Source organism: Phycodurus eques, chromosome 22, assembly GCF_024500275.1.
Source record: "Phycodurus eques isolate BA_2022a chromosome 22, UOR_Pequ_1.1, whole genome shotgun sequence".
Taxonomy (NCBI): Eukaryota; Metazoa; Chordata; class Actinopteri; order Syngnathiformes; family Syngnathidae; genus Phycodurus; species Phycodurus eques.
Window position 1 is genome coordinate 116,985 of NC_084546.1, and position 15,694 is coordinate 132,678.

The 15,694-nt window shown below is 48.7% G+C and overlaps 2 protein-coding genes across 9 annotated transcripts; one reads left to right on the forward strand and one right to left on the reverse strand.

Moving 5' to 3' along the window:
• The first annotated feature begins 361 nt into the window (after positions 1-361).
• On the forward strand, positions 362-4,481 carry gcc1 (GRIP and coiled-coil domain containing 1). 3 transcript variants are annotated; one of them, XM_061668500.1, is made up of 4 exons: positions 362-506; positions 1,166-2,373; positions 2,478-2,882; positions 3,561-4,481. In XM_061668500.1, the coding sequence occupies exons 2-4, from the start codon at positions 1,459-1,461 to the stop codon at positions 4,353-4,355; spliced, it is 2,115 nt and encodes a 704-aa protein (XP_061524484.1). In that variant the 5' UTR covers positions 362-506; positions 1,166-1,458; the 3' UTR covers positions 4,356-4,481. The 3 variants fall into 3 exon arrangements, with proteins under 3 accessions (XP_061524484.1, XP_061524483.1, XP_061524482.1); XM_061668499.1 differs by having other exon boundaries at positions 1,387-2,373; XM_061668498.1 differs by having other exon boundaries at positions 1,402-2,373.
• Positions 4,374-14,830, reverse strand: dennd6b (DENN/MADD domain containing 6B). 6 transcript variants are annotated; one of them, XM_061668503.1, is made up of 21 exons: positions 14,630-14,830; positions 13,877-13,915; positions 13,762-13,804; positions 12,787-12,896; positions 12,611-12,691; positions 11,939-12,008; positions 11,782-11,861; positions 11,650-11,709; positions 10,436-10,489; positions 9,459-9,514; positions 9,270-9,392; positions 8,421-8,516; positions 8,255-8,352; positions 8,103-8,168; positions 7,962-8,026; positions 7,804-7,893; positions 6,218-6,271; positions 6,042-6,151; positions 5,864-5,966; positions 5,714-5,788; positions 4,374-4,748 (listed from the first exon to the last, which is right to left on the reverse strand). In XM_061668503.1, the coding sequence occupies exons 1-21, from the start codon at positions 14,747-14,749 to the stop codon at positions 4,578-4,580; spliced, it is 1,764 nt and encodes a 587-aa protein (XP_061524487.1). In that variant the 5' UTR covers positions 14,750-14,830; the 3' UTR covers positions 4,374-4,577. The 6 variants fall into 6 exon arrangements, with proteins under 6 accessions (XP_061524487.1, XP_061524486.1, XP_061524489.1 ...); XM_061668502.1 differs by having other exon boundaries at positions 11,939-12,044; XM_061668505.1 differs by having other exon boundaries at positions 11,939-12,044; positions 13,433-13,804; positions 14,630-14,647.
• Between the last annotated feature and the right edge of the window lie 864 nt (positions 14,831-15,694).

A 15,694-nucleotide genomic window follows, 5' to 3' on the forward strand; every position in this document is an offset into this window, starting at 1 on the left:
TGCCGGTACATTGTGCTGCATACGGTTGCGTACAAAGCTGAACAGGGGAACAGGGAGTATACTAAATTCACAAGTACAATAACTGTTAAAAGGCTTCTTTGATCAAATGTTGTGCATTGATAGCACACGCGATGGCGTTGACCAAAAAAAAAAACAAAAAAAAAAAACAACCTCTCGAAAATCACGAGAAATGAGCACGTTATGGCTTAATTTGAATATCCATGCCAATGCATTGCCGTTGACGGAAATGTCGACCTCTCCAACATGGCTGCGACGTCGGCACGTCGGTTAGCCGGCTGGCGTATCGAGTTAGGGTTAGTGTCATAGCTGTGATGGTTTAAAAAAAAAAAAAAAAAAAAATGGTACCGACCTACCTCACTTCCGGCTCAAGACAACATGGCGGCAGTTGGTTGACTTCTAAGGCTTCTTCCCACCCCTTACTATGAAACACACTCATTCAAACAGATTTCGTTTCAGTGCTACACGACCGATGTCGGACATAAAAGGTAAGAACCGGATTGTTGGTGCAGGTGATTCGCAATGTTTAACTTGAAGTGTTTTACTTTTGTTGAACTCGCATTTAGCGTGCATATTAACACATTACAAAGGTATGTGCGTAAAATTTCACAGGTTAATTGATTTGCACGAGACCAGCATTATCAGACAGCTCTTTCAAGACGATGCCGGTGATATAAGTATCACTTCCCATTGGTTAATATGGAGAAAGTTATAGATCTACGTCATCAGCATTTCCGCGTTTGGGGTAAAGTGGCGTCGTAACGTCCGGTCGCCAGGAAAACGCAACGTGACACCAAAACCGAGCTGACGCTGAACGTAGCGACACATCGCAAGTGTTGGCTGGATCCCCTCGGTTTTAAACTGTCAAAACGTTTGATGACATTTGAACCTTAAAGTAGCAGCACTGAACTAGTGAATCCAGTATACGAGCCCGCGTTATTTCAAGAACGAGGTTATTTTTCTATCAGCGGGAAACCCAGTAGCTTGAAACAAACGGACACTGGAAAACTGACGCCGCATATCCTCTCCACCGGAAATGCCTCGTGATGAATAACGCCAACGCAGTGAAACACTGAATGCTCTGTAGCACTTTGAGATCAATGGATCTAAAATGCAATACAAATAACATTCATTATTATTATTACAGCGCTTCGATCGCCATTCAGGTTGCATGTGACCACAGCGCGCAGATACCGCCATTCAACGCACAGCATTAATAACATTACCTTTGAGTGGCACGGTTTAAGATTGTGTGCCTTGCTTAGAGGCACCACAGTTCCGCAACTAGGAACAACTGCTTTATGTGAAACAAGTTTATCTCCATATGTCAGAGAAGCTAAGACAGCCAACGAGCTTTGTTTCACGCAGTCTTCATCCTCGCAGCAGTCTAATCGAGGCTCGGGCATAGCTGAGACGGCGCCAGTGTGATCGCACCGAGCGATGGAGAAGTTTGGGATGAGTTTCGGTGGGGGCCCCAGCAGGAAGGATCTTCTGGTAACGGTCGAGTCCCAGAACAAGCAGCTGGCCCAGTACCAGAGCCGCTTCAGGGATGTCGTGCACGCGTACAAAAGCCTGCTGAAGGAAAAGGAGGCCCTGGAGGCCAGTCTGAAGGTCTTGAGCGGCTCCCGGGATGCGGATGTGAACCGGCAGCTCTGCGAGCGGGCTGCCTTACTTCAGGATTGTGGGGACGGAGACGTGACAGAGGAAGATGCGGCAGAAGCGGGAGGTCCCGACGGGTCTGAAGCCGGCAGCGCAGCGGCCGAGCAGCTACAGGTCGGAGAAGCGGAACGCGGAAAGGTCCAGCTGAAGAACCAACTGGGCACGCTCACCAGCGCTCTGGCCACCGTGATGCAGGAGAAGTCTCGCATGGAGGCCAGCTTCCAGGCCGACAAGCGGCAACTCAAGCAGGAAGTGGCACAGCTGCAGGAGCGCCTGGAGTCCGCCACCGCACGACAGCAGGCCGAGGTCCGGGCCCTCCGGCGGCAGTTGGCCGAGAGCCGCGCTCGCGTCATCACGCAGCAGCACGAGCGGGAGCAGGAACAGAGCGACCAGTTGCAGCAGCTGCAGGAGCTGCAGAAGATCCTGCAGCAGGAACGGGACCTGCGGCAGGACGCCGAGCTCCGCCTGCACGAGTCCGACGCAAACTTCCCGGCGGCGTCGCACGCCATGGACCGTGGGGCTGAGTCAGAGGCGCTCCTGAAGCAGACCAGGGAGGAGCGCGACCAGCTGAGGAGGAAGCTGCGGGCGGCCGAGGAGGAACGAGAGGAGGCGGATCCTAGGGTGGAGGGGCTGCAGTGGGAACTGAGTGAGCTCGACAAGTGCCTCCAGGAGCAGCTCCACAACCAGAACTACAGGGTAGGCCTCATACATGTTTAGGCGAAATCTGAGGTTCTCTCGCACATCACAGCAGAAGCACGTCAGGTAGGTGTGTGTGTGTGTGTGTGTGCGCGCGCGTGCAGGTGTGTCAGGAGGAGGCGCGCGCTCACGCCGCGGAGCTTCGGGTGGCCGGTTTGGAGCAGCGCGTGTCGGAGCTCTCGGATCTTCTGGGTTCTTGCGAGAAGGCCAGGCAGCGAGAGCAGCAGTCGACTCAGAGGTTACGAGAACGGCTGGCGCAGTTGGACACGGAGAACAAAATGCTGGCCGCGGGCAGGTCCGCCGTGTACGACCCGGGCCCGGACGACTCTCAGCTGGACGTGACGGCCCTGAAGGACAAATTGGACAAGGTGAAGAAGCTGCTTCTGGCCGCTCAGAGGAACCCGCCCGTCAGGACTCCGAGCGAGCTGGAACCCGTCCGAGGCGCCGCGCAGCAGGAAGAGCTGCGGCAGCTCAAGGACGAGTTGGAGGGCTACAAGCTAAGAGCAAAGGTATACGGGAAGCCGTGTGAAAATTTCTTCCGTATCCTTGATGCCCACCTTCGGTCCATGTACTCGTTTGTCCTCACTGATAAGATCATGCGCAATATTAAGATATCGAATACATGCTCAAATGACGCGCGCACGCTCCATGTCTTTACTAGTAGAACAACTTTGGCATACTAGTAGGTAGTCTTGTGCTCACAACCACAATATATGAGACAGAGATTTTAGGGAGTCGAAACCCAGGCAAGACAGAGACAATTGAATCTGTTGTTTTACCAAAGGCTTCTCCCTATGATCACAATCGAGGAGTTGAACAATAGCAGGTCAGTGTCAGTCAGCTTTTACTTTAAAACTACCAAAGAGGCCTATTCAATCAATCTCCACTGTCTCCAAAGTCCGAGACTTTTGGGATTCAAGTCGGAGACAAGACCAAGACATTTAAAATATGTTTGAGACCAAGAGCGGTCTCGAGTGAGGCAAAACTGTGCAGTAGTTGAAATCTGTGCGCTCATAGTGTGACTAGAGAAGCGGTAGATACATTTTCTGTCACTCATAGTACTAGTGCACAGTTTTGCCTCACTAGTAACGTATGCCAAAGTAGTCCTAGTTAGGACAAAGAGCATACTACTACATGGATCTTAAACTGAATAATCTGGAATAAATGCTCCAACGCTTTCCATGTAGGCGGCGCCCAAGAACACCGTTGACGAGGGCTGCCAGGCCCGCGAGCAGCTGGCGGACCTGAGGGAGAAGTACATCAACCTGCGCGTCGAGAGCGACAAGGCCGCCGTGGCGCAGCGCCACCAGCTGCAGCAACAGCAGGTGCAGACCGCCGCGCTGCTGCACGGCCAGCGACAGGAAGCAGAGCGGAGGCAGGGGGCGCACCGCGACGAGCTGCTGCGTCTGGAGGCCGAGCTCCACAAACAAAGAGAGAGGACCGTCGCGCTGCTGGATGACAAGGACCGGGAGTTGGAGCGCTTACGAGCCGCTGTGCCCGCCCCCAACTCCGACTCTTTCGCACAAAGAGCGTCACAAGAGGACTTCCGCGCCGAGGAGGAGGAGCGTGAGGCGGACGCCGTCGGCCGAGCCCTGCGGCACGCCGAGCCCACGCTGCTCCTGTACGCCGAGCAGCTGGCTAGAAAGGAAGTGGAGGTGGCGGGCCTGAGGCGGCAGAAGCGCCAGCTGGAGGACGACATCCGTCGGCTGCACGCCAAACTGGCGGCCAACGCCCAACGCCATGACGACGAGACCGACGAGCTCCGGGTGCAGCTGGACAAACTGATCCGGGAGCAGAAGCGCGAGGGCTCCAACGTGGAGTACCTGAAGAACGTCATCTACAAGTTCCTGACGCTGCCGGACGCCGGCGGTAGGCAGCAGACGCTCAACGCCATCCTCGGCATCCTTCACTTCAGTCCGCAGGAGAAAGATTCTGTCCTCAGGCAGCAGGGGGCGCCGTGGTGGAGCACCCACAAAAGATGACCAAGCGCAGTCACAAACTTGACTTTTCTCAAGCATCTGATTTGTATATTGTCTTTTCCAAATTAAGAGATTTTTATTCAATGTTAGGATGCCAAACATTCCAATAAATGCTCGAGTCTCATTTAATCTGGACTATTTACGATTTGTAGACATTTGACCTGATGTACATGACGTTTCCACTCTACAGTAGCTTGTATACAACTGCATCGAATCGTGTTACATTCACTGACCTGCCGTGGCCCTTATATAGTGAGAGTGATTGCGTGTGCGTGCGTGTGCGTTGAGGACGTCGTGCAGGTCTTGTGGCAGCGAGCTCCCGATGGATGTGATCAACGATTCCAATTTGTTGAAAATGTCATCTTTCACCTGCAACTGCAGCCTTCCAGCTTTCAGCTGAAAAGAAAAGCACAAGTTCAAGCAGCTTTCAGATGGATTGAAATTCCACAGCTTTTACTTTAAAACTACCAAAGAGGCCTAAAAAATTGTAAATATGACATGCCACAGAGGAGTGTTTTTAAAAAGCCTGCCAAATTTGAATGAATAAAAAGTAATTCCCATGTAAGTAAAATAAGACTGAAATTCAGAAAAATATTGCCTGTCCGCTGAAGGTACTTCACCTGTCAACCAGATGCGTTCGCTCGTGTTTCGTCAGCCACTGTGGTTACGGTTCATAGTTCACCTCGACACAACAACTCCGAGCGAGGCGCTCGCATAAACAGTTAGCTTTCTCTTAAGTGTCTCTATTGTGTGGATGTACGTGCGGCGCAAGGCCCCACGGTCCGCAGGGGACCCCACCGCCCACCTCGCGAGAAGAGGAGGAGGCGACCGCAGCCGGATGCAAGGCCCGAGGAGCGCCCTCCACCAGCAGCCGGCGCGGGGGACCGAGGTGGACGCCAGCTGGCACCACCCTGGCAACCGCGGAACACGGGGGAATCCACCACCAATGCACGCCGGGAGGCCCGCCAGCTAATTCCCCCTCAGAGGTCAGGAAGGAGCTTGATGGCTAACTGCACGATATAGTTGTGCTAGAAATGGCTAAACTATTATTACTAAGTAACTACCAATTCCGGGGAATAGTCATAGATGGGGCTCGTTGGTAGAGTGGTGGAGAGCCAACTCATGCTGTCCCCCGGTGACGTCAGCGCGACCCCGTTTTAGCCCCGCCCCAAAGATTCGGCCAGCAGAGATGGTGAAAAAGAGTTTTAAGCTACATCTCAAGAATTCAGTACTAAATTATTCCCAGTCTATGCACACATTTTGAGCAATTACATTCAAACATATTTAATGTATTGAGAAACAAAACGCGTAAATGACTTTGGTGCAACTTGAAACGTTTTTCATCAAATTGGACAGCTCACCAATTTCTCTCGTAGCTTGAGAATCAAGTCCACAATCTCTACTTCCGATTTGTCCAGAGTCCATCCCAGCAGGTCCTGAGGGACATGCCACACTCTTGTCAGCACAAGGAGAGGAAGGAAACTCTTGTTGCTATAATGACGACAACTCACGGCCTCGCAGATGACCTCCAGGTGTAGACTCTCCAGTTTGCGCGTCATCTCCCGGTGACGGTGGCGATACCAGCCGTCGAAATTGGGAGACTTGAAGAACTTCCTGTGGACAATGCGGATATATCGTAAGCGAAACGCGGCCGTCGTTAAGACTGACGTCCAGGGATGACGGGCATACCTGTACAGTCCCGTCCAATCGCCTCGCAGCGCAGAGGTCAGCTGAGGGCCGCCTCGTTCCAGCACTGACATGAACTCGTCCTGACTGAAAGGACGAATCTGCGGGGGCGTCTGCACAAAGTCCGACATTAGCGCTCGCTGACAATCTGATGTGATGTCGCACTTTGTGTCGCTTACCTTCCAGGGTGTCACGGACCTCTGGAGCGGCATGAGGCTGGCCATGTAGCGCTCCTGAAAATGGAAAAAGGTGAGGGCTATGCAGCGTTACTATGGTTACTACAGTCAACCCCCGATTATCGCAGGCGATATGCTGCAGACCTACCCGCAATAAGTGAAAATCCAGGAGAGGCCATACAACAAAATGATTTGAGTTTTATCACACCCACACGCTTGAAACTAAAACACCCTTTTTAAAACGCATTGGAAACCTTTTTGAACCAAAAAACATTTGCAACCATACAACTTAGAAATAAAATTACAGCGGAACCTCAATAGAATGGACTAATTGGGGTGAGGGGTCATCTGATGTAACCGATTGTCCGTTACATGAAGCACTTTTTTTTTTATAGGCCATATGCACCCATATTACTGTACAGTACAAAATTATTCCATCCATCCATCCATTTTCTACCGCTCATCCGAGGTCGTGGGAGCCGTAGCTTCAGCAGGGACGCCCAGACTTCCCTCTCCCCAGCCACTTCATCCAGCTCTTCCGGGGGGATCCCGGGGTCTCCTCCCAGTGGGAAGTGCCCGTAACACCTCACCGGGGAGGCGTCCGGAAGGCATCCGCATCAGATGCCCCAGCCACCTCATCTGGCTCCTTTCAATGCGGAGGAGCAGCGGAGCTACTCTGAGATCCTCCCGGATGACCGGGCTCCTCATCCTCTCTCTAAGGGAGAGCCCGGACACCCTGCGGAGGAAACTCATTTCGGCCGCTCGTATCCGGGATCTCGTTCTTTGGGTCACGAACCACAGCTCGTGACCGTAGGTGAGGGTAGGAACGAAGATCGACCGGTAAATCGAGAGCTTCGCCTTTCGGCTTAGCTCCTTCTTTACCACAACGGACCGATGCAAAGTCCGCATCACTGCAGACGCCGCACCGATCCGTTCCATTCTTCCCTCACTCGTGTACAAGACCCCGTGATACTTGAACTCCTCCACTTGGGGCAGGATCTCATCCCCGCACGGAGAGGGCACGCCACCCTTTTCCCACTGAGGACCACGGTCTCAGATTTGGAGGTGCTGATTCTCATCCCAGCCGCTGCACACTCGGCTGCGAACCGCTCCAGTGAGAGATGGAGGTCACGGCTTGATGAAGCCAACAGAACCACATCGTCTGCATAAAGCAGAGATCCAACGCCTCGGCTGCACCTTGAAATTCTCTCCATAAAAGTTATGAACAGAATCGGTGACAAAGGGCAGCCTCGGAGGAGTCCAACCCTCACCGGAAACGAGTCCGACTTACTGCCACCTCTGCGGACCGAACTCTGACTCCGGTCGTACAGGGATCGAACAGCCCATATCAGGGGGTTCGGTACCCCATACTCCCGAAGCACCTCCCACAGGACTCCACGAGGGACACGGTCGAACGCCTTCTCCAAGTCCACAAAACACATGTAGACTGGTGGGCGAACTCCCATGCACCCTCGAGGACGCTGCCGAGCACAACGCAAGGGAGGCGCGAGTCATTTGTATAAAGTTTTGAGCAATAGTCCAGTCGGACTTGAAGTTCAAATCATCGTCGGCAGTCGTGTACTTCATACCAGCGGGATGATGAAGCTCTGAGTCAGCTCTAAAAAGTGTCTCCTCAAGATGGCGCTCTGCACTTCTGACGGCCTCTGTCTCTGGATGCCCTGCAGAGACAAACGGGACGCACACGTGACTTTGCTTCATTTGCTGCTGGGATTTTGCAGTCTGTTACCTTCAACAGACGTTTGATGAGGACCTTGTCTTTGAGGAGGAAGCTCTTGTATGCCGTGAACACTCCTGCACAAGCACCATAGCGTCACTCAACACACACGCACAAAACACACATGCGCACAACAGGCACGCACTCACAGACCTGGTTTGGGGTCAAGCGTCTTGAGTTTGGCCACTTTCTTGACCTTGAGCTGCTTCGGGACGTCACCTGACAGGAGACGGAACACGGCGGCTGATCTCTGATCTGTTTGGACTCGACGGAAGAGGACCAATGGGATCAATGTGTGCTATCACCTAACATCTTAGTGGTTTCTCCCAGTCGCAGCACGTGAGGCCAGTTGTGGAAGGTCTTGATGAAGAAAGGGTTGGTCACACCCAGAATCACGTTGGGCCTGAAGGAGACGGCACAGCTCGGGTTGGAAGCAGGCCGACAGGACTAGCGGCGGACGCGTATACTCACGGTGCCTGCGTCTTGGTGGTGTATTCTCGGAATTCGCTGTCGTGGATGGTGAAGTAAGGACGGAAATCGCAGCAGAACTTGAGCGGCGCGATGGAGCTGAGGTGACAGTTACGCACATTCAGTGATGGAGATGAACTACTTCCATGGAACGAGATGACGTCATTACATTACTGGGAGTAAAAGTGTCATATTTTTTAGTTACGTTTAAAAATATCCACAAAGTATTTTTTTCTAAATCACTTCCTCCTTCTGAAGAAGATGCTCGTGATTGACTCTCTCTGATCATGTGCCATTCTGCTGTCGTCTCAAACATGATGTATTTGTCCAAATATGGCCCCCCAAGCGCCACAGTGTGCTGCAATTTAATTGTTTGTCTGAGATTTTGAAAAGGCTCGACTCACAGTTACACTTTTGAACACAAAAGAACACTGACTTTTGAACAGTTCGTATTTATAATTTCAGACTTTTGATGGAACGTCTGGTTTGTCATATGAAGGGATATTAGTTTAACATGTTATAGTATGGTGGTTTTTCAAAGGCTGTAGACAGAATGAAACAAACACTTATGATTAAGTATTTACATTTCATCATGTTTTGTTGTCAGTTTATTTTTTGTGTAAAGAACAAACACCGTATGTGGTTAATTTCAAAATAATGATGTACGGTATTAATTCATTCCAAATAAAGAAAAGTCATCAAAATGCAATCAAATGTAATTACATTTTCAACAGGGTAACTTGTAATTGTAGCTAACTACATTTCTAAAGTCATCTTCCTAACAGTGCATACGTTACACCGTTACCATGACAACCACGCAGCGCGTCTTCCGGTTGGCCATCAGCCGGGTACCTGACGAGCGCCAAAACAGTTTCCGAGGAGACGGTGGGGGATGGCGCCATGATGACCAATGGCTCGCCAAGCAACGCGAGTTCCCACAACATCTGCAGATGGATCAGGACCGACTGGAAACACCTAGACAGTTCAAAGGTCGGCGGATTGATGATGTCTGACCGACAGGAAATAGGAAGCGGAACTGACCTGAAGAGGTCCAGCTCGTGTACGGAAGGCAGCAGAGTCCGTGTTGGTACCGCATTCTGAGGATTAGCATCATAGATCCAAATTGGTACAGTTAACCACAACAACATGGACTGCACAATATAAAATACAGACTGTAGAACATGGAACTGAGTAGTGTGGTCCGAAAATTTCATTTCCAGCTGCGGCTTGGAAACACATACCTCGGGTCAAAATTTTCAAACGTGGGTAAATGACTGACTGCTGCTTCACCGTATGAAATGGCCGCCGTACCTTTGGGATTGTTTCCCACCGGGCTGCTTCCTTGTCGTTGGTTATTATAGCGCTCGTGTTTCTTTCGTAACCGGAATTAAGGCTCGGGAGTGCAACCAATTTGGGCGTACATGTGGCCTAATTTTTCAAAGGTGCGCCTAAAAAATAAAATAAATCAATAAATAAATAAGAGGTCGCACCGGTGCCACCCGGCTCGCCGTTCCAGAGGAGAAAAAAAAAAGGGTCTCCAGTGATGTGTCGGTTGCGACCGAAACGGCTCTAAGCTCTTTTGAAGTAAATGAAAGGCAGGCTCCCTCTTTCTCCCTTGCACAGCGGCGCGGGGATCGCTGACACAAGCAGCGCTGCACGGTGTAGGTGCACAGTGCATGCACGTGATTGCTCATTGCACTGAGTCAGTCGGGGATGGGTGTTAACTTTAAAAAATTACACAGTGCACACAAAGAGTTGGCTGGAAAATGAGAGAATTAAGAGTACGAGGATAGATTCACGGAGGAACGTAAGCAATAACAAAAATGAGTGACAGCAGAAAAATATAAAGCAAAATATGGACGCATTTCGATTTCACTGACAATTCAAAGGCGAGTGTAGTGTCTGCAAGAAAAATATCTTCTATAGGGCTGGTCCCACAAATAACCTACACAGGCATAGGAGGACTGTCCACCAATTCAGTGCAATGGGAAGAAAAACGACAGGCGATTGAACCTTACATTCATGAATGTGCCAGTATTTCTGCTGGAGCTGTTGCTGCTGATGCCTAGAGACTGCAATAAATAAATACAATACACCATGCATGTGGTTTTTTTCACATTAGTCATTTATTTGTACAAATGATCTTACTTATTGATTCTACATTTCTATGCCAATGTTCAATATTCTTGAGAATTAAAAGCATGTAGCGTACTTGAATTATTATGCTGTAATAACACTATAACAGCATCATTAAAAAACAACATCGACGATCCTATCGTTTATCATGATAGTTTCTGTAAAACTATAGCCTAAAACATGTGTTAACCTGACAGGCTAGGTGAATGGCCTAGGCCCATCAAATTTAGTGTGGAAATAGCTGCGGACGATAGGATGAAAATAATGATGACAACTTCTTCGTGAACAATGTTGACTTAAGGCCTGATTTGTCCAAAAGTCCTGACCAATGCTCTGACACAGACCACTTTAAGCACTAACACTTCACAGCAAAGTTACCCGTCTGGTGGAATTGTGCTTCAAATGAAGAAATTTATGTTGACCAGATTGTTAGTTAATCATTTAACAGTCAATACTGCCTAAAAAGTTGGCAGCTATCTATTTTTTCTTTTTAGAAAGAGTGACCCTGTAAAACTGCGGTGTTGAATGTGATGCAGTTGAAAAACTGGGTGCACCTAACGTTTGTGCTAGTGAACCAAAGAAAAAAAATTGGGGCGCACCAGTGCAAAACAATTGTGTAAAGCTTTTTCAGTTGGAAGGGGCGTGTCGCGGTTCTGTCATTTAGTTTCAGACTTAAATGAATATACTTGAATAGTTAATAATTAATAGCATCGCCCTGCAACATCCAGAGATGAGACCAACTCAAACACGTTCAAGTCTCAAGTTTTAACCAAGTCCCAATTGATTTTGTCTCGGGAAAGTCAAGTCAGCCTATGGACGCAGTCTTAGCTGCAATATCTGGTCTTTATGAAGACAGAAGTCCAAATACTGATACAAATACATTGGCCAATTGATCTAACCTCTATGTATGTGTATCACCTCACCAAGTCTTAAGTCAAGTCCTGAATCTTTTAAGTCCCAAATCCACGTCCAGTTTCAAGTCTTTTGAGTTTTTGTCAAGTCACGAGTCAGCCAAACAGTGACGCAATGACGAGATTTCCCATCTGTGAACGAGACAAAATCAAGTCAAGTGAGTTAAGAAGAAAGAACGTCTGACCTCCTTGGCCGTGGCCCTCACTGGACTTCCCGCTTTTTCATTCTGGCACGGAATTCTGACCTGAGGACAAAATCAAGTCGACGAGTGACAAGGAAAAAGTAGCGCCAAAATAAAAGTATGCGCTGGCCTCACCTGTAGGACCACATCCATCAGGGGGAGGGTCAAGGTCAGTCCAGGCGCCAGGAAAGGCCACCGGTCCATTTGCTTGCACACTGCACGGACAAGGAAGATGTCATTCTCATCATCGTCGGCGTCATCATGGTCACCTGCGTGTGCGTCGTGACATCACCTGTTTCCAGGGAGGGCTCCGACTGGTGGAAGAAGTCGGCCGCGACGACGTGCAGCACGGCGTAAAAGAGCTGCACGAAAGGTAGCCGGGACACCAGAACCAGAGACTGGAACCCAGTCACACGACATACGTCATCGGGTCACATGACTTTTGGAGGCAATGCTTGAGAGCATTCAGCATTCAAGACATTTTTTCCACATTCCCCAAAATGTTTCCATGAAAAATCATTCTACGATTTTACCTCCTTCCACGCTTCACCACTGATTTCAACTTCAAACTGTTCAGCTCTTTTCGGGCTAAAATACTTCAGTGCATTTTCAAAATGAAAATCCCAAATGAGATATTATATCTACTTTTATCTACTTCTCAACCAATTTCAACCATTCTAACTTCGAGATATGCAACTCATTCTCCACCGAACTATGGACTACATTTTTCAGTGTTTTACATTTTGCATCACAAAATGAACCCAAATGCAGATGTTTGACATATTGACCCTCCTTCCACATTTCCTGACAGATTTCAACTATTCCAACCTCAAATCTCACATTCTACCTTTCAGCAATCCAATTAATTCCACAGCATTTCCTTTCCGCCTCAGGCCTTCTCATCATTCACACGCAATGTTTCAGACACGTTTTAACATCAAGCTGATGTGCGGCGCAACTTCACCTTCTGGAAGTATCCCCGCTTCACCGACACATCCTTGACTTGTCGGAAGTAAACGTAACCGTAGAAATGAGACGCTTCGCTCTATGGAGACACAAAGCGGACCTTCCGATTGACTACTCTTTGGTGACTATTACTATGGGTTATTTCTCGTCTTGATGGTCACTTTGCGTGCTCACCTGCAGGGCGGCAGCGGCGTCTCTGTTGTAAACGTCGTCTGCGAGTCTGGAACGGCTGCGACCGACTGACTGACGCATCCTGAAGCTGAATTGAGTGTCCCCGATGGATCCTGGGGAACAAAGCGAGACCATCAGCAACTATAACAACAATAGATTTTATTTAAAAAGGTACTTCTCACAGTACAAAAGGACAAAACAAATAAAACAAACAAACTGAGGTTAAAAAAAAAATTTACAACACGACACGGGAATTAAAAACAAGACAAGACAAGTGGGACTATGAAATTGTGAACACTTTGGCCTTCAAGATGAAACTGGAGTCTGAGCTGCTTGGAACAGGTCTAAGAGAGTTCCAGTGTGGTGACGTTGAGGCGGAGAGACAATGACGAGCTGGCAATCGGTATTATGTCCAAAAGGTATTGCGGGGGGAAAGTCCGTCCGTCCGTCCGTCCGGCCAGCCATTTTCTGGACGGCGTATCCTCACGCGGGTCGCGGGCGTGCTGGCGCCTATCACAGCTATTTTCGGGCGAGAGGCGGGGTACAACCTGAACTTGTCGCCAGCCAATCGCAGGGCACATAGAAAGAAACAACCACTCGCACTCACATTCATACCTATGAGAAACTTAAGAGTCTTCCATCAACCTACCACGCATGTTTTTGGGATGTGGGAGGAAACCGGAATACCCGGGGAAAAACCCACACAAGTACAGGGAGAACATGCAAACTCCACACAGGTGGGGCCGGGATTTGAACCCCGGTCCTCAGAACTGTGAGGCAGATGTGCTAACCAGTCGACCACCGTCCCGCCGTTGGGAAAGTCATCGCAAGGATTTGGAAATGTGCTCCAAACAAACGATCATTCCAGATTGAACCGGCAACCACTTGTAACTAAGACGGGGTGATGTGTTCTTGTTCGGAAATGAAATGCAGTCCAGGATGAGCTGAGGCAGGGTGGCAACATGCAACAACATTTACCTGAGTAAGAATCAGGGAAGGAAAGGTAGCACAGGCTGCTTTTCTGAAGAAGAGTAAAACAGTCACTCAATTGGCAAGATCTCCTGCCAGCACAACTCCATCAACCGACACTTACCTCCTTCTCAGTCAACTTCACGTCAGGAGGGTAAACCAGCTGGAAAGAAGAATCATTTCATTCGTCACCATGGAAAACAACAAGAGCGTTCGCTGTTTGTGTGTGGACTACAGGGATTGGTGGCTTAATTGGTCTCCAAAACAGAGTGAAATCTCCCTCCGTGCTTTTCTTCAATTCCTGCAAGTATAGCAGCTTTGCGTTGAACTCGACAAGCCCAGATTTACAGGCACATCTCAATAACATTAGAATTGTGTCAAAAGCTTTTATTTTTTCGGTAGTTCCATTCAAAAACAAACTCCTATTATAAAGATGCACTACCCACACAGTGAAATATTTCCCCCAAAAAATTTGTACATATGCATACATTTGATGCTTATAGTTAACAGCTAACGAAAACTCCAAATTCACCATCGCTAGAAACTAGAATATTACGTAACAAACAACAAATGATGGAAATGAGTTTTAATGTAGAAATTTCTAACGTGCCCTCTGAAAAGTATTTTCCAAGTAGTTAATGGAACTATATCAAATGTATGAGCCGTGAAATAAAAGAAAATTTCGACCATATGTTTATTTATTGAGATGTACTTGCACTTTCTCCGTAACAGCAAGTAAGTCAATTTGGGAGCAAACTGAGACAAGACCCTGATAATTAGAGTATACTGTGTCATTTGGTGTGCCATAAAACTTCTCATACGTAAAATGGGTTCGTCCTTGGCTCAACAATAATCGTGCTAAGCTAACAGCCCTAACCTCGATGGCTTGTCCGAGCTCCAGGTCGAAGGTGACCACACACACGCACTCGAGCCACGATGAGAACCGGGCCCACGGACGCCGCCGGTCCGCCAGCTCTTCGCAGTCCAGCGGGTTCATGACGACCGAGCAGAGTCCAGTCCGAAGCGCTCACGCAAACACAGGCCGGGGCCGAGGCCGCGCTTCGTCCCCTGCTGGAGGCAATGCGCAACTACAACAACAGTGCACACGAGCTTTCACTTTTGATTTGCCAGACGCCATGACGTCAACATTAGGAACCGGAAACGCTCGAAAATATCACCTGGTCATTCTTGGATGGAAATTTGGTCGTTTGTCTTTTTCTCCCGACAGCGGAATAGAAAAAACTAAAGCAGTCCAGTAACATTTTAATTTGCGGTATTAAACGCATTTTAATTGCATATCTGTTGTTGACCAATACTGGCCACTCATGCCAGAGTAGCATCTGCCCCACTTGCACACTGACTGAGGAGTATCTGAAACATTTGCACAATCAACAGTCCCAGATTATCGCGCTACGAGTCACTTTAAACTGCGTACACTCCTTGAAATCTCGTCACCCTTTGCACAATGGTCATTGCACCGGACGATTGCGATATTAGTCATTCAAACTGCTCTAAGTGCCAGATAACTAGCAACCATTTATTGCTCAGTGACTGTTTTTTGTCAATGTCTTTCTGTCTCCAAAGTGTTCTCTGTCAATTGACTGTCTGTTGTCGTACTAGAGCGGCTCCAACGACCGGACACAAATTCCTTGTGTGTTTTTTGGACATACTTGGCAAATAAAGATGATTCTGATTTCAACTCGAGAGTTAGCAAAGTATGGCTCGCGGGCCACATGCGACTGTTCTGTTCTTTAAAACTGCCAACATTTACAAGGAATATTTTTGCATTAATTCAAAAAAAAATTCCCCTAAAATGTCAATTTCAAATGTTTATTCTTTTCAATGTAATCATCTCAAATAATTGGTTATTTTTTGGAATTGAGAAAAATATCCATCCATTATCTGAGCCGCTTATCCCCACAAGGGTCGCGGGAGCGCTGGA

Excerpts from the sequence above, each read along its gene's own strand:
- dennd6b (XM_061668502.1), bottom strand. The coding sequence starts at position 14,749 with ATGAACCCGCTGGACTGCGAAGAGCTGGCGGACCGGCGGCGTCCGTGG. Across the intron at positions 11,862-11,938 it reads GGAGCCCTCCCTGGAAACAG|TGTGCAAGCAAATGGACCGG; the intron begins GTGATGTCACGA and ends TTGTCCGTGCAG. Across the intron at positions 9,515-10,435 it reads ATACTGGCACATTCATGAAT|AATGCGGTACCAACACGGAC; the intron begins GTAAGGTTCAAT and ends GCTAATCCTCAG.
- gcc1 (XM_061668500.1), top strand. The coding sequence starts at position 1,459 with ATGGAGAAGTTTGGGATGAGTTTCGGTGGGGGCCCCAGCAGGAAGGAT. Across the intron at positions 2,374-2,477 it reads TCCACAACCAGAACTACAGG|GTGTGTCAGGAGGAGGCGCG; the intron begins GTAGGCCTCATA and ends GCGCGCGTGCAG. Across the intron at positions 2,883-3,560 it reads GCTACAAGCTAAGAGCAAAG|GCGGCGCCCAAGAACACCGT; the intron begins GTATACGGGAAG and ends CTTTCCATGTAG.